Source organism: Gadus chalcogrammus, chromosome 13 (assembly GCF_026213295.1).
Source record: "Gadus chalcogrammus isolate NIFS_2021 chromosome 13, NIFS_Gcha_1.0, whole genome shotgun sequence".
Lineage (NCBI taxonomy): Eukaryota > Metazoa > Chordata > Actinopteri > Gadiformes > Gadidae > Gadus > Gadus chalcogrammus.
In genome coordinates, this window is record NC_079424.1 from 2,086,677 (window position 1) to 2,113,139 (window position 26,463).

At 48.0% G+C, this 26,463-nt stretch overlaps 2 protein-coding genes across 4 annotated transcripts in view; both read left to right on the forward strand.

Moving 5' to 3' along the window:
- The first annotated feature begins 233 nt into the window (after nucleotides 1-233).
- On the forward strand, nucleotides 234-25,055 carry LOC130402246 (constitutive coactivator of PPAR-gamma-like protein 1). The gene is made up of 18 exons (XM_056606388.1): nucleotides 234-996; nucleotides 1,692-1,938; nucleotides 2,646-2,728; nucleotides 4,350-4,478; nucleotides 5,071-5,161; nucleotides 5,844-5,941; nucleotides 7,527-7,697; nucleotides 7,857-7,921; nucleotides 10,714-10,816; nucleotides 11,480-11,719; nucleotides 14,542-14,713; nucleotides 15,767-16,016; nucleotides 16,610-16,724; nucleotides 18,517-18,726; nucleotides 20,564-20,774; nucleotides 21,301-21,439; nucleotides 22,046-22,142; nucleotides 23,320-25,055. The coding sequence occupies exons 1-18, from the start codon at nucleotides 523-525 to the stop codon at nucleotides 23,626-23,628; spliced, it is 3,204 nt and encodes a 1,067-aa protein (XP_056462363.1). The 5' UTR covers nucleotides 234-522; the 3' UTR covers nucleotides 23,629-25,055.
- A 223-nt stretch (nucleotides 25,056-25,278) lies between these two features.
- Nucleotides 25,279-26,463, forward strand: part of phf2 (PHD finger protein 2) — a 28,905-nt gene continuing 27,720 nt past the window's right edge. The window contains exon 1 of one of the 3 annotated variants that reach the window (XM_056606074.1): nucleotides 25,279-25,968. In XM_056606074.1, coding sequence (XP_056462049.1) covers nucleotides 25,868-25,968 — 101 coding nt within the window. In that variant the 5' untranslated portion in view covers nucleotides 25,279-25,867. The remainder of the gene's footprint in view (nucleotides 25,969-26,463) is intronic. The other 2 variants (XM_056606073.1, XM_056606075.1) reach the window with 2 other exon arrangements.

Genomic DNA, 26,463 nt, shown 5'->3' on the forward strand with positions numbered 1-26,463 from the left:
CAGAGTTCATCTTTTGTTCCTGAAGAAAACACTCCTATATCTTCTTTTTACTGTAGCGTTGTACTCTGAAATATGACATCATACAGACAATCGAGAAAAAAATGCTCCATAAAGGAAATTTATATAAAAAAAATAATAACGCATCGTGCGATCCCAGCGGAGACGCACGGCGGCTGCGTGCCGCTGCGTCACGCCGGCGCCGTGCCGCGTCTCTCCTCTCCGCTCCCCGCCAGCAGAGCCAGACGCACCAGCAGACATGGAGGCTCCGTGAGACACAGCACATGGCAGCACCGGCGAGCCATGAACCCAAAAAGAAACCACCAAAAACAGAAAATGCTTCAATAAGCAATCGTTAATTCCTTCCCGGAAATATTCCCAAAACCTGCATATTCCCAGTAGCTACAGTGGGTTGCCATTCACTCAAGTCAAGGGGAGGGGCGCAAGGCAACCCCCTTTTTCATTTCAGCGATATTTCTCATTTTCCCCCCTGTTTTTAGTAGTTTGACTTGATCCATCTGGAAGATGGGTGTGCAGGGTTTCCAGGAGTACATTGAGAATCACTGCCCCAACGCCGTGGTGCCGGTGGAGCTCCAGAAACTCGCCCGGGGAAGTATGGTCGGAGGTGGCCGGCAAAGACCGCCTCAAAGTCCGCTCAGGCTGCTGGTTGATGCCGAGAACTGCCTCCACCGGCTCTATGGGGGGTTCTACACCGACTGGGTCAGCGGGGGGCAGTGGAACCACATGCTTGGCTACCTGGCCGCCCTCTCCAAGGCCTGCTTCAACGGGAACATTGAGCTCCTGGTATGCTTCAATGGCGCCCTGGAGAAGGGCCGACTCCACGAGTGGGTCAAGCGACAGGTGAACGAGAGGCAGACCGCCCAGCAGATAGTCAGCCACGTCCAGAATAAGGGCACCCCGCCGCCGAAGGTCTGGTTCCTGCCCCCGGTGTGCATGGCTCACTGTATCCGCCTGGCGCTCCTCAGGTTCCGCATCGGGGTGAGTGCTCTGGCCCTTCCCCTGGAGGTAGCAGCCTCCCTCGGTTAGCTGTCATCCATATGCACCGTATCGCCACTGGAAGACAGATTGACGGATTAAAAACAGATGGGCTTGTTAAGAAGGGGGTTCCCTTTCGTTATTGCATCTGCCTAACGTTATTCATGTGTTATTAATACAGCCTTATGTGTAATCATAAAGTTGAGCAATACCCTCGCCCCATATCAGTTATGTTTAAGATGGGATATGAGAAGTCCACCTTAAATAATGATGTAATAAATCTATACCATATCCTAATATCTATGTATATAGTTTGACTGATATTGTGTTTGCTATTACCGATATCTGTATAATTCACTCATGGTACAGGTGCCTAAAATGTCAGGATATTTGATGTATCTGTGTAGTATATGAACTGATGGCTGACTAGCCTCCATTGCCTATTTGTAGACTTTCTTCTTAGTTAAAGGGCCCCTCACTCACACATCTGGGTCGTCAGCTCCCACTTATGACATCACTAGTGGAGGGATGTGGAACTCGCACCTGGTGAGAAATGAGCTCCCCCTTTTCTAAAGTCTCTCCTCCTCCTCATCCTCCTCCTTCCTCCTCCTCCTTCCTCCTCCTCCTCTCTCCTCCCTCCTCCTCCTCCTCCTCCTCCTCCTCCTCCTCCTCCTCCTCCTCCTCCTCCCGTCTCCCAGGTGGTCCAGACCATCGAAGACCACCACCTGGAGGTGATCACCTTGTGCCGGGAGGGCGGGTTCCACGGGCTGGTGGCGTACGACTCTGACTACGCGCTGGTCAACATGCCCTGCTACTTCAGCGCCCACGCCCTCAAGCTCAGCCGCAACGGCAAGAGCCTGACCACCAGCCAGTACCTGATGCACCTGGTCGCCAAGAAGCTCCACCTCCACCCCGACCGCTTCGTCGTCTTCGCCTCGCTCCTAGGTGGGGGTAGAGTGACGCTTACAGGGTGGTAGGGGAAGATGCTAGGAGGTTGCTAGGGAAGATGCTGGTCGCTAGAGAAGATGCTAGTGGTCGCTAGGGAAGATGCTAGGAGGTTGTTAGGGAAGATGCTAGAAGGTTGCTGGGAACACGCTAGTGGTTGAGGGGGAAGATCTCAGTGGTTGCTAGGGAAGATGCCAGCGGTTGCTGGGGAAGGGGTTAGTAGGTAGCTCAGGAAGATGCTAATGGTTATGCTAGCAGGTCAACAGGGGAGATGATAATGTCTTTGCATTGTTCTACCAGTCACTGAGCAACATGCTAAATGTAGAAGATGCTAATGGATGCGTAGCAAGATGTCAGTGGTAATATAGTAAAATGCTCTTGGGAAGATGCTAACATTTGCCTCATAGTCATTGAGCAGACACTTATCTAAATCTACTTACAGCTATTTCCGATTCATGCTATTAAGGGGCAAGTGGGTAAGGGGAATCTTTATCAAGGATCCCTACCGTTGGACTGGACATTGGGGATTGAACCAAGAACCTTTTGGTTTGGCAGATGATCAAACACCCAAGTAGTGGCTGTTCAGGTTGCTGGCGGTTACTGGGAGACATGCTAATGGTTGATGTGCTGAGTAAATAATACAGAGTGTGTGATGGGTCCCGACCACTAATCAACCCCCTGGTGCTGGGGTCCTGTTGTCCTTCCAGGGAATCACATACTGCCTGATGAAGACTTGGCTGCCTTTCACTGGAGCTTACTGGGTCCCGAGCATCCTTTAGCATCACTGAAGGTAAACCTACAATCACTCTCGTGCTCAATGGCACAATGCACACATCCATGCTGAAATATGTATGATGTTGGTGGATTTTAATCGAAGTTCTAATCATAACCTGACCGTGTATGTTAGTGGATCATAACCTGATGAGAACCCGTTCTGATCAGAACAGGGTGTAGACCCCGTTCTAATCACAAACCTGATTCAACAGGTTCTACACCTTATTCCCAGAATGCAGATTAGAATCCACTAACATACACTCTACCTGTAGGGTGTCAGGGTTGCAGCACGGATACCAACACAAGAATGCAACTGAGTTATCTTCGACTGGACCTGTGTCCACAATAACTCTGGCCCGTGAGGAGGCCAGAGAAGCAACACTGCATTCATGCATTCGTAACCAGTAGAGATTTTCCAATGTCGATTCTTTTAGTCTACTTCTTTCGTCTAGTTTGTCGAAAGAATGTGGTATTTTTCTGTCAAACCAGATCATTTACGTTTATATTTTATAATTATAATAATACATTTGTATTCTTGTAGTTAAGCGTTAGCATCAATTTAGTTCCAACCTGGTAACTTGAACACATGTAGGTCGGAGATGATACGTCTCGAACTTCCAACTTCCCCCCTCTGAATATTAACGAACATAACACTGCACCTGTTTGGGTTGCTATGTTATGTCTATGTTATGCCCTTACAATTATGCATATTTTTTATTTGAAACGTCATAGTCAGGAAACTAGTTTGAGTCAGATTTACTGTCCTTAAAATCCTTATACCTCAATGTAGATTGCTCAGAGTGTTAAGAATGCTCTTTAAAATGCAAATGCATGTCGTGATATTTATCAATATCGTATCCATTCCTCATGATTACAGTCATAGTACAATTCTTCATAACGCCCAGCCCTACTACAGCTCTCTGACTATAAGAAAGCTTGGTTTACGTGACAACGTTGCCCTTTAATATGAAATATGAACCATGATCCCTCCAGCAATGCTACAATGCAAAGCAGGGTCGCGTGGCCCCGGCTAGCCATCAGATACGAGCTGTTAGCCTGGTTCAAATACCATCACGTGTGTTTATGTGTGCGTACAAAATATCCATGATTGATTGACAGACGCACAATGCCATGGCAAGATCCCAGCGAACAACCTAACCAGCCAGTCACATTAAGGCTAGCGCTGCTGTAATCGTTGTTATTTTATTCTAAATGTATATTTGCATGCTCATTATATTTAATTCAATTCTAGTACGTTGTATAACTTGTTACACTGGCCGGGCTGTGAGCTGTCGTTTACCGTTTCGTAGCCCTATTGTGTTCATACCATCTGTCATGGTTTGGACTGTCTGTTATCATCATGTCTAGCACCTGTTTTTTTAAAAGGTGCTAAATAAATAAAGTGTGTTATTATGAACTGGCCTCACTCTCTGAGCCTTTGGCAGCTTGCCACTGCAGGAGTTGTAAATATGACTAATAATACTATTGCAGCGTTACTTAACATACACTCTGTCTCATATCAAACACTACTCCAGGTAATATAATAAGGTGGGTGACTTAGGTACAACGTGATTGTTGTCTGTGTGTTTCCTGTGGTTTAACCTGTGCCCCCGCCCCCCCCCCCCCCCCAATTACAGGTGCGTGCCCACCAGCTTGTGCTCCCGCCGTGTGACGTGGTGATCAAGGCTGTGGCTGAGTACGTCTGCAACATCCCGGACCCCAGCGACCTGGACGCCATCGCTAAGGACATCTTCACACATTCACAGGTACGGCCTCACACTCTGAGAACAATGCACTGTGGGTCTAGTGTGACAACGGATACCGGATTCACCAAGAAGTCTGAGTAGTCCTTTAATTGGTTAGCTGTAGCTCTGTTGTATATGGGGAATGGGATATGCTAGTGATCGTTAGTGCATGGCACTATGATCATCCTTACTGTACCTACAGCGATGTATGATTTATCTTTCTTCTGACAAATGTACCGATTGTAAGTCGCTTTGGATAAAAGCGTCTGCTAAATGTATACGTAATTAACCTTTCCAGAAAGTGAGAGGGTATTAATTTCTCGAAATATATTGTTCTCATTATAATTTTTTTTATTTATCATATTATTACAGTATTACCCTTTTTCAGTCCACAAACGTACTGATCAATTGCAAGTGCGCAGGCGTTCATACACACACAGTATAGTGGGTAGGACCCAGTGGGACCGGCTGTGACCCACTTATCGTCTGACCCACCGACTGAAGAAAGCTGACCTACATGAACCCAGAATGCTTGGTGGGTTCCTCTGAAGGAGCTGGTATCATGTGGTCCCCCTCTCCCCCCCTCTGTCCCGGCACGGTCCCGCCGGCCCAGTCCTGTACTGACGACAAGGTGCTGCGCTTCAGGAGGGCCGTGGAGTACTACGCCCGGGCCAGCCGACCAACGCGCACCCCCCCACCGTTTGGTACGTGTGTGCGTGTGTGTGTGTGTGTGTGTGTGTGTATGTGTGTGTGTGTGTGTGTGTGTGTCTGTGTGTTCGTGTGTGTCCGAGCTTTAGGGCTTTATCAAATGAGATAAAGCATCGTGTACTTGGCAAAATCTGCCATTCAATTTACAATATCGTATAATAATAATAATGACCTTTTCATGTCAAACGGTCACTAATTGTGAGCGTAATTACATTAGTTTGTGTCTATGTCGGTCTAGTGGTGTGAACCAACAACTATCGCTGCATGTAGGCACAGCAGAAAGAAACCTGTGTTGCCGAGTGTGTGGTTAGTATGTGTAGCTTGTGTGTGTGGTTAGCATGTATAGCTTGTGTGTGGTTAGCATGTGTAGTTTGTGTGTGGTTAGCTTGTGAGTGGTAAGCATGTCTAGCTTGTGAAGTGTTAGCGTGTGTAGCTTGTGTGTGGTTAGCTTGTGAGGGTTTAGCGTGTGTCGCTTGTGTGTGGTTAGCATATGTCGCTTTTGTGTGGTAAGAGTGTGCAGCTTGTGTGTGGTTAACGTGTGTAGCTTGTTTGTGGTTAGCTTGTGTATGGTTAGCATGTGTAGCTTGTTTGTGGTTAGCTTGTGTGTGGTTAGCGTGTGTAGCTAGGCATCATGTAGGAGCGGACGGCTCGCTTCATGCCTGTGATCCGGTTCTCCAGTGGGACCAAAACAGACGGGAGTGCCGGCTACTGGGTCACACGGCGCTCCTCAGAAACCACTCGACATTCCAGCCGCTGCTCCGACTGGGAAGTCTGGGGTAAGACCAGTTACACACACACTCCCATCACTCACGTCGCTGTTCATTCATTTTTTATCCGAAAAGACGTGGAGCTGAGAAAACAGTCAATAATGTAGTAACTACTGTCAGCTGCTGCATGACAGAGTTCGTAAATAACAACAACTTTAGACAGTGCAGACTAGATAAGGCAGTATTTTATACAGTCATTATATGGATCATTGAAATTAGACAGTATTGTACAGTGAATGAAGGATTATAGATTGTTATTATTTAAAACAAGTGTTGCTTTTTGCATTCCGAGAAGTCCATTGTACGGATTACAGAGGACGTTTTGTGTTGACAAAATAACTACTACTGGGAGCAAAGAGCAGGCGACCATGAAGCTGCTGACTCCTTCCTTCCACTGTCTCCCCCTGGCCGTGGCCTTCTTGGAGTCATAATTGTTTACAAAGCGGCCGTTGGCACTCTTCCTTCAGCGGAGGGAAGTGCTGATTCATCCGTTTGTCACTATCTGCCCATGAGGCGTTCAGGCGTGAGGTCTTGGTGACCGCGTAGGGGACGGGGTCAACCTAAGGTCAGAGGTTCTCTAGACCAGTGGTTCTCAAGCTGTGGGGTTCTTACCACTGGTGGTACGCGTTCACTATTTAGCGGTACACAGAGGAAGCTCCAGAAAAGAAAATAACATAATAGTAGTACGAATGGAAATACATTAACCATGAGACCATTAAAATGGGATTTAAAATGTGTTGAATTAATAAATGTGCCCCCTGCGTGAACTGTGCGTAGCGGAATAGGGCAGCATGCCTACGCCCAGTGTTGGGGTAGTTACTCAAAAAAAAGTAATTAGTTACTTATTATTAGTTACTTCTTGTAATGAGATTACTTTACTAGTTACTGCACTTCAAAAGTTACTTCACTACTTATTACTTTACTTTCCCGTTTCCTAATTTACTGTAGATACATGGACAAACATCATAGCCCTATCATCAATTAGTGTTTATTGAATAAATCTATGCAAAATATCATATAAAACCATATGAAAGAACAATATCCCTGTCTGCACAAAGAAATGCCTCACTGTAAAATCCACAAACAACAGGATAAAGTAGGCTATGGTGAGGTCAATCAGCAGCAACACACACGTTTCAAAACAAAGGCTTTGGGAAACATGAGAGCAAAAATGAAGTGGTCAATGAAAAATATAAAAAGGTCACTTTATCCCATACAATTAAAACAGAAATGCACTTAAGCGGCGGTGACACACACTGTAACTTTATGTGGTCCAACGGCTGAATGAACCTGATCTATTTCGCAAGCTATGACATCGTAAGTGTGTCTTCCTCTCCCCCTCTTGCAGGCAAGAGCAGCCTTCTCAAGTTTTAAAGTAATGCTGTCTATCCAGTGCAGTCATTCCTAAGTAACTTTTGTTGTAACTTTTGTGGGGTAACGTGTTACCCCCAACACTGCCTACGCCACTGTGTTTTGTTATATTTTTTAACATGGGTCATAATGGTGGTACTTGGGGAGAGAGATATGTCCTGAGGTGGTACGCGGTATAAGAGCTTTGAGGACCTCTGCTCTGTCCTCCTGGTCCCCCCTCCAGGCCCCGCCCAGCGGTCCGCCCCCTCCGGCGGAGCAGCAGGCTCAGCCCCGGGCCCCCCAGGCTGGGGACGGCCCCCCCGACCTCAGCCTCTTCGGAAACATTCCTCCAGAAGGGAAACACACGCCGCTGTACGAACGGTCCTCCCTGGTCGCCGCCCCCGCCGCCGCGCCTCGAAGCCCCGCCTCCACCGGCGCCGCCGCCGCCGCCGCCGCGCCTCGAAGCCCCGCCTCCACCGGCGCCGTGGACGCCAGCCTCCCCCCCGAGGTCGCCGCTGCCTCCACCACCGTCACCCCCTCCCCCTCCTCCTCCTCCTCCTCCTCCTCCACCCTCACCTCGTCCTCCACCATCACCTCCTCCTCCTCCGAGAACGATGAGTGCAGCACCGTGACGGCCAAGTAAGTCCACTCCTGCTCAGGAAACGGGGGTGAAACGTGCACCGGGTCCTCACAGTGAAATTAGTTTTAATTGACTGCATGGCACCAAGTGAAAGAGAACCGTCTGTAAAGCATGTACAAAACCATCAAGGTAGAATGTAAACATAAATGAATCACTTCATTAAATGAGTGTCTCTTACTCTTGAAGTTTCAATAGTAGGTTGGGATACATATTGGGTTATTTCAAAGTATTGACTCTGTAAAACATAATGAGACTAGAACAGACCTTTCAGTGACCACTAGGTGGTGATTCGGCTAATGAAGTTGTTTTAAAAGCGACCTATGCAACAGAAAAAAATCTAAATACATACAATACAACAGATGTGAGCAAAACCAGTAGAGACAAGACAAAGTCAACAGAGTTTAGGATTCTGCAAGATTATGGCATTTAGTATGAAGGACCTTTTATATATTGTGTAGTTCTAGGAGATCGATCGTACCTGTTGAAAACCTCAAATTTAATCCTAAACTCAAACTGTTTGATTGATTATCACAAATATATCTCTGGAAACCGGTTGTTTTCATATAAGGGCTCCACGCTGCCAAAGAGCTGCCTCAATACTTCTGCCTCAACAGTTCCCTTCAGAAAGCATCGGTTGTCTTCAGTCTCACTTCTGCCTCAACAGTTCCCTTCAGAGAGCATCGGTTCAGACCCGGGTGTCTAGGGGCCTGCCAATTCCAAAACAAACTAAGTAATGTTACTGATGTAAGAAGTTAAATATCCGAAAACACGGATAAAGGGCTTTTATTGTGAAAACCGCTTTTATTGTGAAACCCGCTTGTAGGTGTGTGAGTGCATACGTTTAATGCATGTACATGCGATTCTTTCGCGACTTTCCTTGAGCTTGAATGAACACAGCATCAGAGCCAAAGAAATTGGAGCAGGTAGCGAGCTCGGATGAGATCTTAAAAGAGGAAGATGAACACGGAGGGTACGTGTTCAATAAAATATGAATTCAGTCTTTCCCACAGAAATCCCAGCCGATGCCATGTTTAGTTAAGCTCTTTCTCCTGACTGTGTTTGGTTTGTAGGTGTGTTGTCATGGCTACATTATGAAATATAGAGGTTTGGCTGCATTTTAGTTCACCTGTTCATGTTCAGAGCTCTTAAAGAAAAGAGACGGATAGGATGACATTTTGCTTTATTGAAAACCAACAGTGAATTCTGTATTTCTGCGGTTGACATGGTCACTTCAATATTATTATTTCATTCACATACATAGTTTAGGGACTTTTTATTACAAATTCTTGATAAAAGCTACAGCAACACATTTTCTACTATTCAATCTAACTGTTGACACATGACAGAATTAGCTCAGCCCCTCAAAGGCATTTGGAATGTCTCACTCACCACCCATGAAAACCCTTCATCTCACACTTTGGTGTGTTCGTCCCCGTTGATTAACCGTTCAGATAATAACACACTGTCACCGAGCTAAACGCCCACATCCTCACAACCGACACTTTTTCTGTGGTGTCGGTTGACCTTTTCTGTGCAATGCAGTGGCGGAAATGCACCCATTGACATTTTTTTTTCCGGATCGTAAAAAAACACAATGTCATATCCCTTTCAAGCACAGACTATAGTTGTGTAATCTGTAACGATATACAAGTTCCCACTGAGAGGCAGCTGGTAGTGTAACTAGAGCCGGCTCATTTTTGCACCAGAGTTGGAGGTGGTGACGTATTGTCAGTGGATCAGGACCGGGCCGGGGATGGGATAGAGGTATTGACTGGTTCTGGGGTCGTTCCCCAATGTCCACAGTCTACCTGTAGGCATCTAAGAGCAAGATGCCCTGACCTGCTCCTTAATGACCTGTCTCTGTACTGTCTAACCCCTACCTGCTCCTTGATGACCTGTCTCTGTACTGTCTAACCCCTACCTGCTCCTTAATGACCTGGCTCTGTACTGTCTAACCCCTACCTGCTCCTTAATGACCTGTCTCTGTACTGTCTAACCCCTACCTGCTCCTTAATGACCTGTCTCTGTACTGTCTAACCCCTACCTGCTCCTTAATGACCTGTCTCTGTACTGTCTAACCCCTACCTGCTCCTTAATGACCTGTCTCTGTACTGTCTAACCCCTACCTGCTCCTTAATGACCTGTCTCTGTACTGTGTGATCCCTACCTGCTCCTTAATGACCTGTCTCTGACCTGTCTAACCCTACCTGCTCCTTAATGACCTGTCTCTGTACTGTCTAACCCCTACCTGCTCCTTGATGACCTGGCTCTGTACTGTCTAACCCCTACCTGCTCCTTAATGACCTGTCTCTGTACTGTCTAACCCCTACCTGCTCCTTAATGACCTGTCTCTGTACTGTCTAACCCCTACCTGCTCCTTAATGACCTGTCTCTGTACTGTCTAACCCCTACCTGCTCCTTAATGACCTGTCTCTTTACTGTCTAACCCCTACCTGCTCCTTAATGACCTGTCTCTGTACTGTCTAACCCCTACCTGCTCCCTAATGACCTGTCTCTGTACTGTCTAACCCCTACCTGCTCCTTAATGACCTGTCTCTTTACTGTCTTACCCCTACCTGCTCCTTAATGACCTGTCTCTGTACTGTGTGATCCCTACCTGCTCCTTAATGACCTGTCTCTGTACTGTCTAACCCCTACCTGCTCCTTAATGACCTGTCTCTGTACTGTCTAACCCCTACCTGCTCCTTAATTCTGGCCGTTATGGATAGAAACGTGAGTATTAAACACTAAATGACTTCCTCTGCTCCACGTTTTGTGTCTGTGTTTTTAGTCATGTGGGCGACCACAAAGGAGAATGGGACAAGAAGGTGAACCATGAGGCGGAGCCCCCAGAGGGGGCGCTGGAGGACCAGACCAACGTGAGTACGACAGCAGCAGCAGAAGAAGAAGAGAGAGAACGTCCAACACTTAACAGCTGCCCTCCAGGCGCGTGTCGTAAGATAAGATAAGATATGGAGAATCGGCTGTGACAGAGTCAACGGGTTTTATTGACGAATGCGCAGAATGCGCAGACACATTCTGAAGTTCTTAGGACACGGCAGCCGTAACTACTTAGTAGGCATAGAATGTTTTTATTTTAGAGTCGTAAAGAAGAGAAGAAATAGGAAAAAATAAAGGAAGTGGTTTAAGTAACAAAAGTATGCATGATACACAATACAATACTAACAAACAAGAGAACCTAAAATAAGAATAAAAGATGGGATATCAGAAATATATATTTATTTAACAGTGTAGAAAATACATCTAATATAATAGATAATAAACCCTGTTCATCTCCCCCTCTTCCTCCCCCTCCCCCTCGTTCATCTCCCCCCTCCCCCTCGTTCATCTCCCCCTCTCCCTCCCCCTGCCCCTCGTTCATCTCCCCCTCTTCCTCCCCCTCCCCCCGTTCATCTCCCCCTCTTCCTCCCCCTCGTTCATCTCCCCCCTCCTCTCCCCCCTCGTTCATCTCCCCCCTCCCCTCTCCTCTCCCCCCTCGTTCATCTCCCCCCTCCCCCTCGTTCATCTCCCCCCTCCCCTCCTCCCCCCGTTCTCAGGCGGACCCCCCTCCCTCGCCGGCCCCCTCCCCCTCCCCGGCCCTCCCCCCCAGCGGTGGGGGCGGCCGGCTGGGCAGCGCCGGCGCCCCCATCCCCTCCCTGCTCTCCATGGCCACCCGGAGCCACATGGACGTGACCCTGCCCCCGCTGCCCGCCGTGGCCCCCGAGGTGCTGCGGGTCGCCGAGCACCGCCACCGCAAGGGCCTCATGTACCCCTACATCTACCACCTCCTCACCACGGTCAGTGGGGGGCCCGGGCCTGAGCTGCTGGGTCACGGGGCTCACGTCAGGGCGATGGAGGGGGAAGTCAGGATTTTTCAGCCACCCCATTTTTCCAATAATTTCTGGTAGGGATCGACCGATACAGATTTTTTAGGGCCGATACGATACCGATATTTTTTCATCAGCCTTAGCCGATACGCCGATACCGATATTTAGAGCCGATATTTAGAGCCGATACTGCTTTTGCTCCCTCAATCATAAAAATTACACCGATAACAAATGTTACAAGTCTCAATTTAAAAAAAGGAACATTTATTGAACTTCAATATAAAAAACAATATTTAACAAATATTAAAAACAGGTGAGGTAGAACAAGTAAAAAAAAAAAAAACGGCCAAAAAATATCAGCAAAAATCAGCCGCGTATCGGCCGATACCGACACACGTAATAACCGCGAATATCAGCCGATAATATCGGGCGACCGATATATCGGTCGATCCCTAATTTCTGGTCTAGGGGACTGTAAGGGATAATGTATTGTTACGTAGATTAAGCACCGAAGCTGCATTACCCCCACATAGCCACATGGGAGCGGGATCGAACACATAAGCTGTAATTACTATACATAGCCACAAGGGGAGCAGGACCCAACATGCAAGCTGCAATAACTACTCCAGCCACAGGTGGCAGCACCTGTAGACAGGTGAGGAGGGCGGAGCCAATACGTCACATGGGCCACGCCTACTTGATACAAACGGAGCAGGGGGTCAGATCGGAGGTCAGAGACATATTGCAGCCCGGAGTTACTAGATAGATACAAAGGACTGCGGTTTGACGCTCCACGTGCGTGTTAAATACAATTCCCCTCCTTTTGCTCCATGGTTACCATACCGAAATATTTTAACAGTATAGAACGCCGGTCATTATCGGGAAAATAAGCCCCGACAGGGCGAACAGGACACCGACGAGCAGCGGAGGTGTCTTGCTTCGCCCTGAAGGGGCTTATTCTCGATAATGACCGGCGACGTTCTATACATTATCCCACTTATTACACGGCTACTTGCCAAAACGAAAAAGTAACTTCACACGGTGTGTCTTTTTACGATTTATTCGTTACCAGCATTCGTAGTGTTGATCAGCAGTAAAATAGTCCAGCAAAGACGTTGACGTCGCGTAGCAACCGAAGACGCTGGGGTTGACAAGTTACCGGACTACTTGCGGAGTGTTACCAAAGACGTCATCAGAGGCAAAAAGTCCTTTGTTTTCCTTGACAGCGGTCAATTATACTTAGCAACGGTGAATTATCAAATATTATCCACCACTGGAAGTTGTGAAGAGCCCATGCAAGTGAACGGAGCGTTTCCCCGGCATTGAGAAGACCCGTGTGATAAACTACTATAACAGTTTTACCTGCTTATATACAGATCAGTACCGAATTGCGACAGAATGTCGCAGCTGTAATCCGCGAAAACAGGCTGTGATGTAATCCTTTTGGGCAACAGTGTGGCGTTGATGTACGTCCTCTGAAAGTGCTTGTTTTTGCCGCTGACAGGCTCAGGTAATTCCCTTACATTATGCAAAGGATCCCTACAGAGAAATAGCATATTGTCTTTACCTTACGCTTGATTGTTAGTTATTGTGTCTTTAATAGACAGATTAAGGCAATCACATGAATCATTTGGCATTTACGTCTTCAACCCCAACTATTTACTCTACACTTGAAAGAGAAGGTTTTTAGAATCAAACAAGCTCATCCACAAGACAACCCACCTATGGTATCTTTCTTTCTCTGTTCTGCCTGGGACCGAACTGTCTGTTTCGCCATGATTTACAGACAGACAGTTCAATAAATGGTCCTTTTTTTTAAATTGAGATATGTAGCATTTGTTATCATGATTGTGTCATTTTTTATGATGTAATTTGAGGGAAAAAAAGTATTATCGGCTCAGAGTATCCACAGCCCGTATCGGCTAAGGCTAAGGCTGAAATCGTATCGGCATCGGCCCTAAAAAATCCATATCGGTCGATCCCTGGCCCTCTCTCTCCTGGTCCACCCTGGTCCTCTCTCTCCTGGTCCACCCTGGTCCTCTCTCCTGGTCCTCTCTCTCCTGGTCCTCTCTCTCCTGGTCCACCCTGGTCCTCTCTCTCCTGGTCCACCCTGGTCCTCTCTCTCCTGGTCCACACTGGTCCTCTCTCTCCTGGCCCTCTCTCTCCTGGTCCACCCTGGTCCTCTCTCTCCTGGTCCACCCTGGTCCTCTCTCCTGGTCCTCTCTCTCCTGGTCCTCTCTCTCCTGGTCCACCCTGGTCCTCTCTCTCCTGGTCCACCCTGGTCCTCTCTCTCCTGGTCCACCCTGGTCCACTCTCTCCTGGTCCTCTCTCTCCTGGTCCTCTCTCTCCTGGTCCACCCTGGTCCTCTCTCTCCTGGTCCACCCTGGTCCTCTCTCTCCTGGTCCACCCTGGTCCTCTCTCTCCTGGTCCACCCTGGTCCTCTCTCTCCTGGTCCACCCTGGTCCTCTCTCTCCTGGTCCACCCTGGTCCACTCTCTCCTGGTCCACCCTGGTCCTCTCTCTCCTGGTCCTCTCTCTCCTGGTCCACCCTGGTCCACCCTGGTCCTCTCTCTCCTGGTCCACCCTGGTCCACCCTGGTCCTCTGTCTCCTGGTCCACCCTGGTCCTCTCTCTCCTGGTCCTCTCTCTCCTGGTCCTCTCTCTCCTGGTCCACCCTGGTCCTCTCTCTCCTGGTCCACCCTGGTCCTCTCTCTCCTGGTCCACCCTGGTCCACCCTGGTCCTCTCTCTCCTGGTCCACCCTGGTCCACCCTGGTCCTCTGTCTCCCGCCGCAGGGAGAGATCAAGATGGGCGTGAGCCTGGAGGACGAGGGGAACCAGGAGCTGCCGTCGGCTGTGCAGCTCTTCCGGCCGCTGCGGCAGTACGTGTACGGCGTGCTCTTCAGCCTGGCCGAGGCCGTGAAGAAGGCTGAGCGCACCGCCATGAGGAGGGCCTGCCCCCCCGACTGTGAGAGTGCACACACACCTGCACGCACACACGCAGACACACTCATGCACACACACACGCGCACACAGTCAACAAACACACTGACTGTCTCTCTCTCTGTAACTCACTGATGCACACTGACAAACACACGAATGCATGCACGCCCACAGCCATCAAACACACACACACACACACACACACACACACACACACACTCTCACTCACTCACTGACACGCATGCACACACGCAGGCGCACACATGCACGCACACAGTCACCACACGCAATCACTGTCTCTGTGTAACTCACTGACGCGCACGCACGCACACACACAGCCACAACACACGCATTCGCTCGTGCTCTCGCTCTCTCTCGCTCACTCGCTTGCATGCACACACACACAGCCTTTCATATTGCTTATTGAAATGAAACTGTGAATATCTAAGTGCTGTGCGCTAATCATTACCAGTTACTGAGTCCTTTAATAGGAAAGGCTTTTAATGTGGTGAGAAAGATCCCCACTGCAATGGGACTCCCAGCTGCTTTATTACAACACCACGCTCAAATATTTATATAAACAGAATATAGATTTGCGGATAAACTGCATAATATCCAACCTATTAGAGTGATAAATAACCGTAATGTCGTAAATAAAATCCTGCTTCCTTCTACTATCCCTTAGATACTCAGCAGTTCTCTGATTCAACATCTGTTTAGCCACACACACAATAGGGCTGCGCGATTATGGAAGAAATACTAATCACGATTATTTTGTTCAATTTTGAAATCACGATTATTCAATCTATTAATTTTGAGTTTGAAACAATGATGCATTTATTCAGCATTTCACTCCAAAAAAACACTTTGTAACTGAGAACTTAGAAATTTCTCCGAAAATACACAAAATGTTAAAATCCAAGACAATATAATATACAAGTATGTCTCCAGCTGCAATTTCTATAAAACATATAAATACACTTCTAAAAAAAATGTTTGTTAAAAAAAAAAAGATTCCACCCGGTCTCTCCCTCCTCCCCTTCCTGTGTCCGTCCCCCGTCCCCCGTCCCCCAACCAGACTCCCCCGTGATGGTGAAGGAGTGGGCGGCCTACAAGGGCAAGCCCCCCCACGCCCCCGAGCTGGTGGAGGCGCTGTCCTGGCGCGAGTGGACCTGCCCCGGCCTGCGGCAGCTGTGGCTGGGCAAGGCGGCGGAGGACAAGAACCGCCGCATGCGCGCCTTCCTGGCCTGCCTGCGCTCGGACACGCCCGCCATGCTCAACCCCGCCCACGTCCCCGCCCACCTGCTGGTGCTCTGCTGCGTGCTGCGGTGAGTCCTCCTCCCCGCCCCGAAAGGGGTCGCCGGTTCGATTCCCACGACGACCTCCGCGTCGCGACGGCCCACCTGTTGGGGGGTCTCACCCGAGGAAGCTTCGGCCGGCCTGGGACGTTTTCTAACGCCGCTTCGGGAAACGTGTTGTTGTCCCGGAAAAGTTGGATGCCATTGGTCCGGTTTTGGAGACGCAGATCCCGGGCCGATGGCGTCAAAGGGCCAACTTTTTCACGGATGTGATTTTGTTTTTCCTAACATGCTTACCTTGAAGCACTCTGTACTTACTGTATATCAGAAAATAGCCAGGCCTGACATGACCCCTTTTTAATATTAAGCGTCTGAATTCACTGTAATATCAACTGTAATATCAATAAACCTCCCCAATATAGATCACATCAGGGCCAACAGATTGGGTTCGTGACCCGATCGATCCGATCATCATGGTGTCCGACACATCTCTCCCACTGTCCGATGATCAGATGACCCCCCCCCCCCCCCCCCTCAGTTCTTATGATTTCTAGGAGCCCCACCAGATCTTCCTGCGCACCGTTCCCCGTCTCACGCGTGTGCCCTCTTGTGTTCCGCCGCAGGTTCATGTTGCACTGGCCGGGGGTCAGAATATTACGGCGGTACGAACTCGACGCCTTCCTAGCACAAGCACTTTCTCCTCAGCTGTACCAACCCGAGCAGCTGCAGGACCTGAAGGTGACTGTCTGGATGGAGTGAGTCCCGTATGAGGAGCGTCCCGGGAAGGACCTGGGGACCGCCCACCAGGGGGGCGAGGTCCGGGGTCGTATCTGACCTCGCGACCTCTGGGTCAAACCATTCCAAAATCAACCGGATCGGTTTCGTGAATCCGACAGATTTGACACGTTCTCTGTTTCACTGGAGGCTCCTCATATTGTTAAGACGACAGAACGTGCTTCAAAGAAACGTAATGTTTTGCCGAAGCACGCTCTCTGTGTTTTGTTCGAGCTGTGTGCGACTTTGGAGGGAGCTGTTCTGTGTGTTTGTGTGTTTGTGTGTGTGTGTGTGTGCGTGCGTGTGTGTTGTGTGTGTGTGGATGGTTTAGAACAAGAATATTTTAAATTAAGCTAGGAAGTACGTGGTCCCGCATTCTGATTCGGTCTTCGGCTGACCTTTGACCGTGACCAGCCAGTCGAACCATCCACACCGGCTGTGCCTTCTGGTACCTGCCTGTTTGGTAGCTGTTGGGGGGTCTCTGTGGGTGTCACCCTGGGGTGCTCTCCCTGTCTGCCTGGTGCGTCTGCATCCGTCTGCTCTCGTCATTTGTTACCCCCCCCCCCCCCCCCCCCCCGATGGCTTTAAGTGTTTCCCAGGGTTGTAACGATTCAACATGGAAAAAGGTTCTGTAATGTACATTAGGGTTTTTAAACATGACTCAAGCTGTTTCCAAGATTCTCCTTTTTTAAATTGCTTCCTCCTTAACTCACAATTACACACAAGCTCATGGTTTTTTATTGGAGTATTCCACCAGCACATTTGAATTTGATGTAATCCATGCAGAATCGTCCCGGTAGTTTTTGATTTGGGAGCACAGTGTCGTTACAGCCCTGCCGATAGCTGGCTAGCTTGTGGCCTGGTTCTTCTGCTTGCTACCTTCTCTGTACTGTTCCCTGGCTAGCTTGTGGCCTGGTTCTTCTGCTTGCTACCTTCTCTGTACTCTTCCCTGGCTAGCTTGTGGCCTGGTTCTTCTGCTTGCTACCTTCTCTGTACTCTTCCCTGGCTAGCTTGTGGCCTGGTTCTTGTGCTGGCTACCTTCTCTGTACTGTTCCCTGGCTAGCTTGTGGCCTGGTTCTTCTGCTTGCTACCTTCTCTGTACTGTCCCCTGGTCTGTCTCGTCTGGGCGATAAGACGTAATGTTATCATCACCTTAACGTTTAACACTCTATGTACTACATAGAGTGTACCAAGTAATGTCAAAATAAACTGAGGTTCAAGACATTAATAATATAATTACAGTAATTGTCTCACATGTTATCAGATTAAAACCAGCCTAGTTTCTTTTAATTAAGATACCCTACTCAGTTAATAACTAATTAGCTTCTTAATATATAAGATATATACTGTATATATATATATTAGAGCTGTCAAGCGATTAAAATATTTAATCGTGATTAATCGCATTAATGTCATAGTTAACTCACGATTAATCGCGATTAATCGCAAATTCTTTTTCTATGCTAAATATCCCTTGATTTTTTTGTCCCATAATTCTTTTCATTTTAATTATCTACGCCGTTTAACGCCGTTAAAATTGGTTTGCGTTAACGCCGTTAATAACGCGTTTAACTAACAGCTCTAATATATATATATATATATACAGAAGATAGATGGATACAGAACCCAAATATACAAACTGGCCTTTTATTTTGAAAACATCGCCCAGTCCTGCGATTGGTCCTTAGCCTGGATTGTCCTCGGAGGTCATTCCTCAAACCCTTTTAAAACGTGGCTTTTATTTATTTATCTCCAGATAGAGCGTCTGGACCCCCGTGGCGTGCAGCTGGGCGCCCTGTTCATGACGGGTGTGGACATGGCCTTGTTCGCCAACGACGCCTGTGGACAGCCAATCCCGTGGGAGAACAGCTGCCCCTGGATGTACTTCGACGGCAAACTGTTCCAGAGCAAGCTGATCCGGGCGGCTCGGGAGAAGGCCCAGCTCATAGACCTCTGTGACGGTCAGGTAGCTGGCTCCCTGCTGTCATCGCTAATGCTAATGCTAATGCTAACACTACCGCTACGCTAACACTAACGCTAAGGCCTAAAACAATTTTTTGTTTGGTTCCGGTTTCCGACCGACCCTGTCGATTTATGTGCGACCCAAATTATTTTATGAGCTTTATAAAAAATATAAAATAAATAAAAAATATATTTATTTTTTTTGATGCTAACTATAATTACGTTTTAGTACAGCACCTCTTCATTCTGTACAAGGATGAGCGAATTTTCTCGTTTTTAAATGAAAACAACCTACCTATCATTCGCTGCCGCTGGAAAAAATAAAATAAATTCCTAAAAAAATTTTAGGCCTAATGCTGTCCATGTGGACACAAAACTAGCTAGCTCAAGAGGACTGCTCTTCAAAGAGTCAACCTAAAATCCTTTTTTTGGTTTTAATTTCGTTAGTATGTCTCCTTTGATGTTCAACATAATAACATTTTCGTATTGTGTCATTGTGACTTTAATAAGAACTTACTCTAGGAAAAAACTGTAAAATCCGTTTTTGAACGTTCTATTCCGAACGCGGGTACTGTTCGGATTAGTGTTCATGTTCGATTTGATTTCGATGCTCGGTTATGGAACCAAACATTCTACAGACAAGAGCTAGCATAGCCAGCAGCGTTACGGCATAGCTCCGCTGGATCCATTGGATAATTCATAACTGATGAAATGATTCTCGGTACTAGGATGACTTTTTATGCGAAACTACGGGGTTTTGAGACACACACTGCGGTGCCCGTAGAGCGGCTAATCGAGGCGACGCGACGCAGCGTTCAGGTATCAGGGCGCCGACGTGAACCACACCGTCGGAGATCATCAACCGCACCTCATCCCAACCTTTTACTTTTAATACTGTAATAATATATAATTAGGTTTCTATCCTTATTTTTAACGACTCGTTTTATGGATCACACAACATGATAGGCCTATCGTTAAATTATTAAGATCGTCTTTTTCAATCAAGGTAAAAGACCTTGCCACCAAAGCAGCACGATCATCATATCTCCGCCGGTGTCACCTGATGAGATGTAAAACCTACCTGCAGAGTAATGACTGAGCACGTTTATGTGTTCCAACACTGGGATGAGCAAGGCTCAGCGGTCCGGATTATCAGGGTTCACTGAACGGGATCCCACCTCGACCTGCCGCTCGCTCGCTCTCTCTCTAACTACTGGCTGCTCTCTCTACTTCTGGTCTCTCTATTGTCTGGTCTCTATATCTGTGTAACTGGTCTATATCGCCCTCTCTCTACTTCTGGTCCCTCTATTGTCTGGTCTCTATATCTGTGTAACTACTGGTCTATATCGCCCTCTCTCTACTTCTGGTCTCTCTATCGTCTGGTCTCTCTATGTCTTCTCCAGCCTTGTTAGACTGAACCGTTTTTCTCTTGGTCTCTCTCCCTCTCTCTATTCTTGTCTCTATCGGCTGGTTTCCCTCTAAGTACTGGTACTTCCATCATCTGGTCTCTTGTTGGGTCGACAACTGGTCTCTATCATATGGTCTCTCTTTCTCTGTGTAATTACTGGTATTTATCCTCTGGTCTTTCTCTCCCTTTCTTGAACTCCTTTCTTGTCTCTTTATCGTCTGTTCTCTGTCTTATTTGTTGTCTCTCGTCAGGTGTCCCTCTAACTACTGGTCTCTCTAGTATGATCTCTCTCTCGTTCTCGTTCTCTTTCTGGCTAACTGATGCTCTCTCTCTCTCTCTCTCTCTCTCTCTCTCTCTCTCTCTCTCTCTCTCTCTAACCGATGGTCTCTCTCTCTCTCTCTCTCTCTCTCTAACCGATGGTCTCTCGCCCTAGGCGGAGCTGGCCGGTAAGGTGGAGAAGATGCGTCAGAGCATCCTGGAGGGCCTCAGCTTCTCCCGCCCGCCGCACCACATGGCCTTCCCTCCCCCGCCTCCCCTCCCTCCCCCTCCTCACCCCCACTTCATGCCCTTCTTCCCCCCCGCCGGCGCCTTCTACCCCGACCCCCCCAAGATGGTGGCGCCGGGACGGGCGCGGGTCGTGTCCGGTGAGTGGGAGCGGTGCCCCGGGCGCTGGGGTCAAAGGTCAAAGGTCACCCAGAGTGGGGGTCAGGGTTACAGAAACGCCTCCTCGGTCACTGTGAGGGTCAGTGTTCAGACTCGTGTTTCGTTAGATGTTCAGCTATGGTTAATTATTGAATAATTAATCAATCAAGGTAATGTTTTGTTGAGATAGTGTCGGTGAAATACGATAACGAGGTTAAGTTAACGGGACCTAATTGTGCGACCAGTGAGCAGTACTTGAACTGCATTAACCGTCTTAGTTGATGTTCACGCAGTGCACCCAGTGCCTCGCGGCGAACACACCGGGGGACGACCGTACTCTGTATGGATGCAATAACCACTGGAATCACCTGTAATGAAGCCCTCAGCTGTGACTGTGTGCATAAGTGAATGACTCACACGCATCATGATTACCGCGTCTAGACGTACCGCTGTGGCTCACGAAACGCCACCGAATAATTGGAACCGATTTGAAGGAGCTTTTATTCTGAATTGTGATCGTCTCCCCAGGACTGCAGGCTGTCGCCTCCTCCGGGGGCAAGCTGGAGATCGCGGGCACGGTGGTGGGCCAGTGGGCGGGCAGCCACAGGGGGCGGGGCCGCAGGGGCTTCCCCATCCAGGTGGTGTCTGTGGGCGGAGCCCCCCGCGGGTACGAGCCCGGCCGGCCCCTCGGCTGCTGTCTCTTCTTTAGCGCTCTCTCATTCGCTCTCTTTTCTAAGATCTCTCTCTCTCTCGGTCTCTCTCTCTCTCGTTGCTGTCTCTCTCTCACTTTCAATTCGACTTCAGGTGCACCGAAAGAAGTCACACTGCTCTCTCTCTGTCGCTCCATGACTCTGTGTCTCTCTCTCTCTCTGTCTCTCTCCCTCTCCATTACTCTGTGTCTCTCTCTCCATTACTCTGTGTCTCTCTCTCTACATTACTCTGTGTCTCTCTCTCTCCAGTACTCTCTGTCTCTCTCTCTCCATTACTCTCCGTCTCTCTGTCCATTACTCTCTCTCTCTCTCCATAACTCTTCGTCTCTCTCTCTGCATTCATTTGTCTCTCCTTCTTACAATGTCTCTTTCTCTTTATTACAATGTACCTCTCTCTCCCTTACTCTCTCTCTGTCTCTCTCTACATTACTATGTCTCTCTCTCTCTCCCTCCCTTTCTGTCTCATAGTTAACCCCTCTATAACGATCATGCTCTCGTGTAACCCCCCCCCCCAATCTATGTACTGGATGGATGACCTCCGTCTCCGTCTCCCCCTCCTGTAGCCGTCTCAGAGGGGTGATCTCCACCCCGGTCATCAGGGCCTTCGGGCGGGGCGCCCGCTACCACAGCCTCACTCTCAAGGGCCACCCAGCATTCCTGGTACGTCACACACCTGTACGCACACCTGTCAGAGCCCGACCCGTACTGGACTTTAGGGGCCAATGCCGATACCGATATTAAGGAGTAACAGATTACAGATTTCGATATATCGGCCGATGTTCAAAATATAGATATATCTGCCTTTATTTTATATAAATATATATTGTGGTAACTTTGGGGTTGGAGCAACTCCTTGAGGTTTGCTGCTCAGCCTCCAGCAACGCTTCGGGCCACAGCGACATCACGTCAGGATCATACGACACATGATCCAATGAGCAGTAGGGGGAGGAGCTACTAACCTTCACACAGATCATGATGTTAAACTGGGGGTGTTGGGAGTGTTTATGTGGAGGTGCTCGGTTAAGCATTCAGAGGTTCAACCACCACAGTATATCGGCGCATATCGTCAATCAGAGATACGATGTATGTGAATATCAACCTATATAATCGGCCAGCCGATATATCCGCCTGGATCTAATACCGGTACCCAGGGACCTCTTACTTGATGAGGCCTAAGGCTGAGACTTAGGACAGTCAGAGCAGACTCCACAAATATAGAAGTCAAGTATTACAAAATATTACAAAGCTGGACAAAAAACCTTCAGAATCTGAACAGAAGTTTAGTAGGTTCTATGTTTTATTTGCGGTATTCAACTGCATAGTTAATAATTGTTAATGGGTTTTAAGGCTGCATCGCAAAAAAGGAGATAAAATTCAGCCGTGTGCTATAAACTAGAATAACTATCATAAAAACATGACTTTTTTTATATTCCTCTACACAGTAGAAGTATCATTATCCTCTTATTGTGAATATGCATGTTAAGTTCTGGTGGAAAAAAACGATCCGTCATTTATCCAACTTGTAATGAAGATGTTGAATCATCTTGAGCACCTCGCAGGAGTTCTTCTCTCCTGCTGTGTCGAGTTACTGGCTGCATACCACCAAACCAGTTCCCTTCTCCAACACAGCCCTTCGTTTCTCTACTTATTTAAGTTAATTCCTTATTGTCTGAAGGTCACAATGAACGTTTGTCCTCCGGCGGAGCTCTCTGTCCTTAAACGTACTTCAGAACCAACCCTCCCACTCTCCTGCCTCGTTAGACTGAACCGTTTTTCTCTTGGTAAACATTCCATAGTTTTAATTCCTCCGCCCGCCCTCTTTGGTCCGTCTCCCCAGGGTCCTAAACCCCCCCACGTCTCCGCCCTGGACGGGAAGGCCAGGAAGAAGAGCAAGCCAGACGAGGTGAAGAAGAAGGCGGGTCTCGTGGAAGTCAAAGGTCACGGCGGTGGCGTGGAGAACGGCGTGGAGGAGGAGGACAGGAAGTCTGTGCACTTGAACGGCGAGGCGGTCACCATCCTACCAGGAAGTGCCTTCAGCGGTCCCGACGCCAAGTCGTGCGTCATCGTGGCTAACCCTTACCTTCCTGTTGCACTAGCCGTCGACGCGGCCGGCGCCATGGAAACGGTGCGGGCGTCGGAAGAGTAAAGCCTATTTTTCTAGAGAGGGTGACGGATGTGAGCGGTTGTGTCGCGTGTTCGGAGAGCGATGTAGAGAAGCCTAACAGTTAATGCACATTTATTCCTTTGTCAGAAAACAAAACTAACGGGAAAACAGGACGACCTTTCCGCGTTTCCCTCTCAGCGAACACAACTCGTTTACAGGCGTTTGTTATGGCGGCGTTTGTTATGGCGGCGTTCGGACGGTTCACCACCACCGCCGCGGAGGTTAATGCGCGGTAATGCTAACATGACGAGAGACCACTTCCTTTTAATTCCCAGCATAGGGGGAAGCTTCCAGAAGCTTTTGAGTTTAGGAAAACCTTTTTCTTTCACTAGGGATGAGATAACTAAAACCACTTGTTATTCCGTATTTGGCTCCTTGTCTCCGTTATCTGAACTGGTCTCATGTTGTCTGTGTAGCCGCTTGAAGCCAAATTAAAATCCAATATTTACAACAGAAAAAATAACCATCCTCAGAGTCCATTAACACTGGTTTGAGCTCGGATGGAGTTTTTTTTAGTATTTCCAGCTTCAAGTCAAATTTACAAGCAACAGCAGTGGGGGGGGAAGAGATAGTATTCAGCACCAATCGCTCGGATCCCGGTACGGGAGCGAGCGGACCGATCGTGGCTGTGCTAGAGCGTCGTGCGTCGTGTTGCGTCTCTCCAAACCGTTGCATGGTTCCTAGGTTAAGACGTGTATAGATGTTGTGCATGTTGTTCCCATTCCTCGGTACGATGACTGTGGCCATTGACAAAAACACAAATACTATTGAAATATAATCCATTTAAAAAAAGAGTTACCTGTTGGGTCTGTTGACAATGGGGTCTTATTTTCGTTTGTGGTATTGGTCTCTGTTGCATTTAATTAACTAAAGAACGCAAGAATCTTATCTACCCAATCGTACCCATAGTATACATGTTCTCTTTTGCTGTTTGATGCGTTTGTCGGATATCTGGTAAAAAATATATATATTAACAATAATACAAATGTCACCCCTTTTAATGTAGCTGGAATAAGTTGCTTGACCTTCCCAATAAGAGTTTAGCAGTTTATCAATTTTAAGATTTGTTTTTCTTCTTTTTTCAGTCATTCTTCTTAACTAGTGAATTTAGATTTCAACTACCCTGAGCTTTTCTCATGTTACTTATGATCATAAATATGATGTACACACTCCCCGCCCCCACCCAGAGCTGCATAAGTCACCTTTTATGTACGTTGATTTGAGGTTTATACTACTCTCCTTGAGTTTGTTTTAAGAATGAACTGTCGGGTTGGCTTGAATGTTGATGGATTGTGATGTGGTGTATTTGAAGGCAATGCAACTTACAATGCTTAATAAAAGTCTATTCTTTTAGTATAATAGTAGTTGCTTTTTTAAATTTGTTATTGGATTACCGTGCCCTTTAATAATTTGCCTATTAATGTGAAATTAATCCATTGGATATAATGCTGTAATTAAGAGAAAATAATTACCCTTTTATAATAATAGAATAGCTGCCGAACCAATAACTGGGAAAAAAGAATACCCGCCACCTTCTGGAAATAAAAAATAATAATAACCAAAACGTCATAAATACTCAAATAAACATTTGATCCAGTTTCATGTCCATGTTGTAAAACGCATGGTGGTAAATTATCCGTGCGTGTGGTAACGGATGGAGCCCGATGCGACCACGGCCACTGGCTGACACCGTGTTGTGTCGCACAGCCCGACAGTACACTCGCATTACACTCGCATTACACCCGGGCTGCCAGAATATCAAACACTGCGATTTCGGAGTGTGCTGCTGGGAGCGGAGAGAGCGCGTCGGTCCCCCGGTCGAACACAGCCCCCCTCGCTGGAGGGAGACCCGCGGAGAAAAGCTGCAATGTTGACAAGATTCATTCATCTGATTTGAGGAGGACGACTTTTTTGTGTCTCGGTCGCTGCTGACGTAACATTTCTACCATGCAAGGATACCTTTTCGTCTGCTTTCTGCACGGTGTCTCGGTGTTGCCCAGTGCGCGGAATCAGGCGTAATGCATTTCAGGGAACCACGCGGGCTGTAGCGATTCTGCGAGATAACGTTGGGCTTTGCAGCATGGACGCCGCGGTGGAGACGCGGGATTAGATCCATGTCCAGCGGGACTGGCCGGGATCTGGGGAATCATATTGTACATTGTTGCAGGACGGTTCCTGCCGCCGCTGCCCCCCGTCCATCCGACGTAGTTGTGAATTGAACATGGCGACTGTACCACCAGTGTATTGCATCTGCAGATTACCGTACGACGTAACCCAGTTTATGATCGAGTGCGACGCCTGCAAGGACTGGTTCCACGGAAGGTAAGGGCGCCGTGTTCATCTCCACATTTTGTGCGCATTTGCGTTGTGTTTTGTGGCGGGGCTCTTTATGCGTTTGACAGCTTTGTGGCGCCGTGGCTCGTCTCCATTCGGACCCGCTCCGAGAGAGCAGCCAGGCCGCTCGGAGAAGAAGGCGGAGTCACCCGAGGAGGCTCTCCGGGGCTGGGACATTTTCGAACGAATTACACCAAACATAAATACAAACACCACCGATCATTATTTAGTAGTCGTGTCGAATATAAACCATGGTGTTGATGTGTTGTGTTTGTGTGTGTTGATGTGATGTGTGTTGTATGTGTGTGTGTGTGTGTGTGCGTCCCGGGTAACTCGGAGCGGTCGACTATCATTGTTGTAGAGAAGCGGCGGGTGTCTGAGACGCCAAAGCGAGGGATCTTCCGCGGTGCTCCTCGCTACCTATCGCTCCGTCCTTCGCCCTTCATAGCCGCTCTGCACGCTGTGTTATGTGCAAAACGCTCA

What these genes read in the sequence shown, in the direction of transcription:
- LOC130402246 (XM_056606388.1), top strand. Translation starts at nt 523, where the DNA reads ATGGGTGTGCAGGGTTTCCAGGAGTACATTGAGAATCACTGCCCCAAC. An exon ending in ACATCTTCACACATTCACAG is followed by an intron (nt 4,479 to 5,070) that starts GTACGGCCTCAC and finishes CCGCCGGCCCAG; the next exon opens with TCCTGTACTGACGACAAGGT. An exon ending in ACGGGCGCGGGTCGTGTCCG is followed by an intron (nt 20,775 to 21,300) that starts GTGAGTGGGAGC and finishes TCGTCTCCCCAG; the next exon opens with GACTGCAGGCTGTCGCCTCC.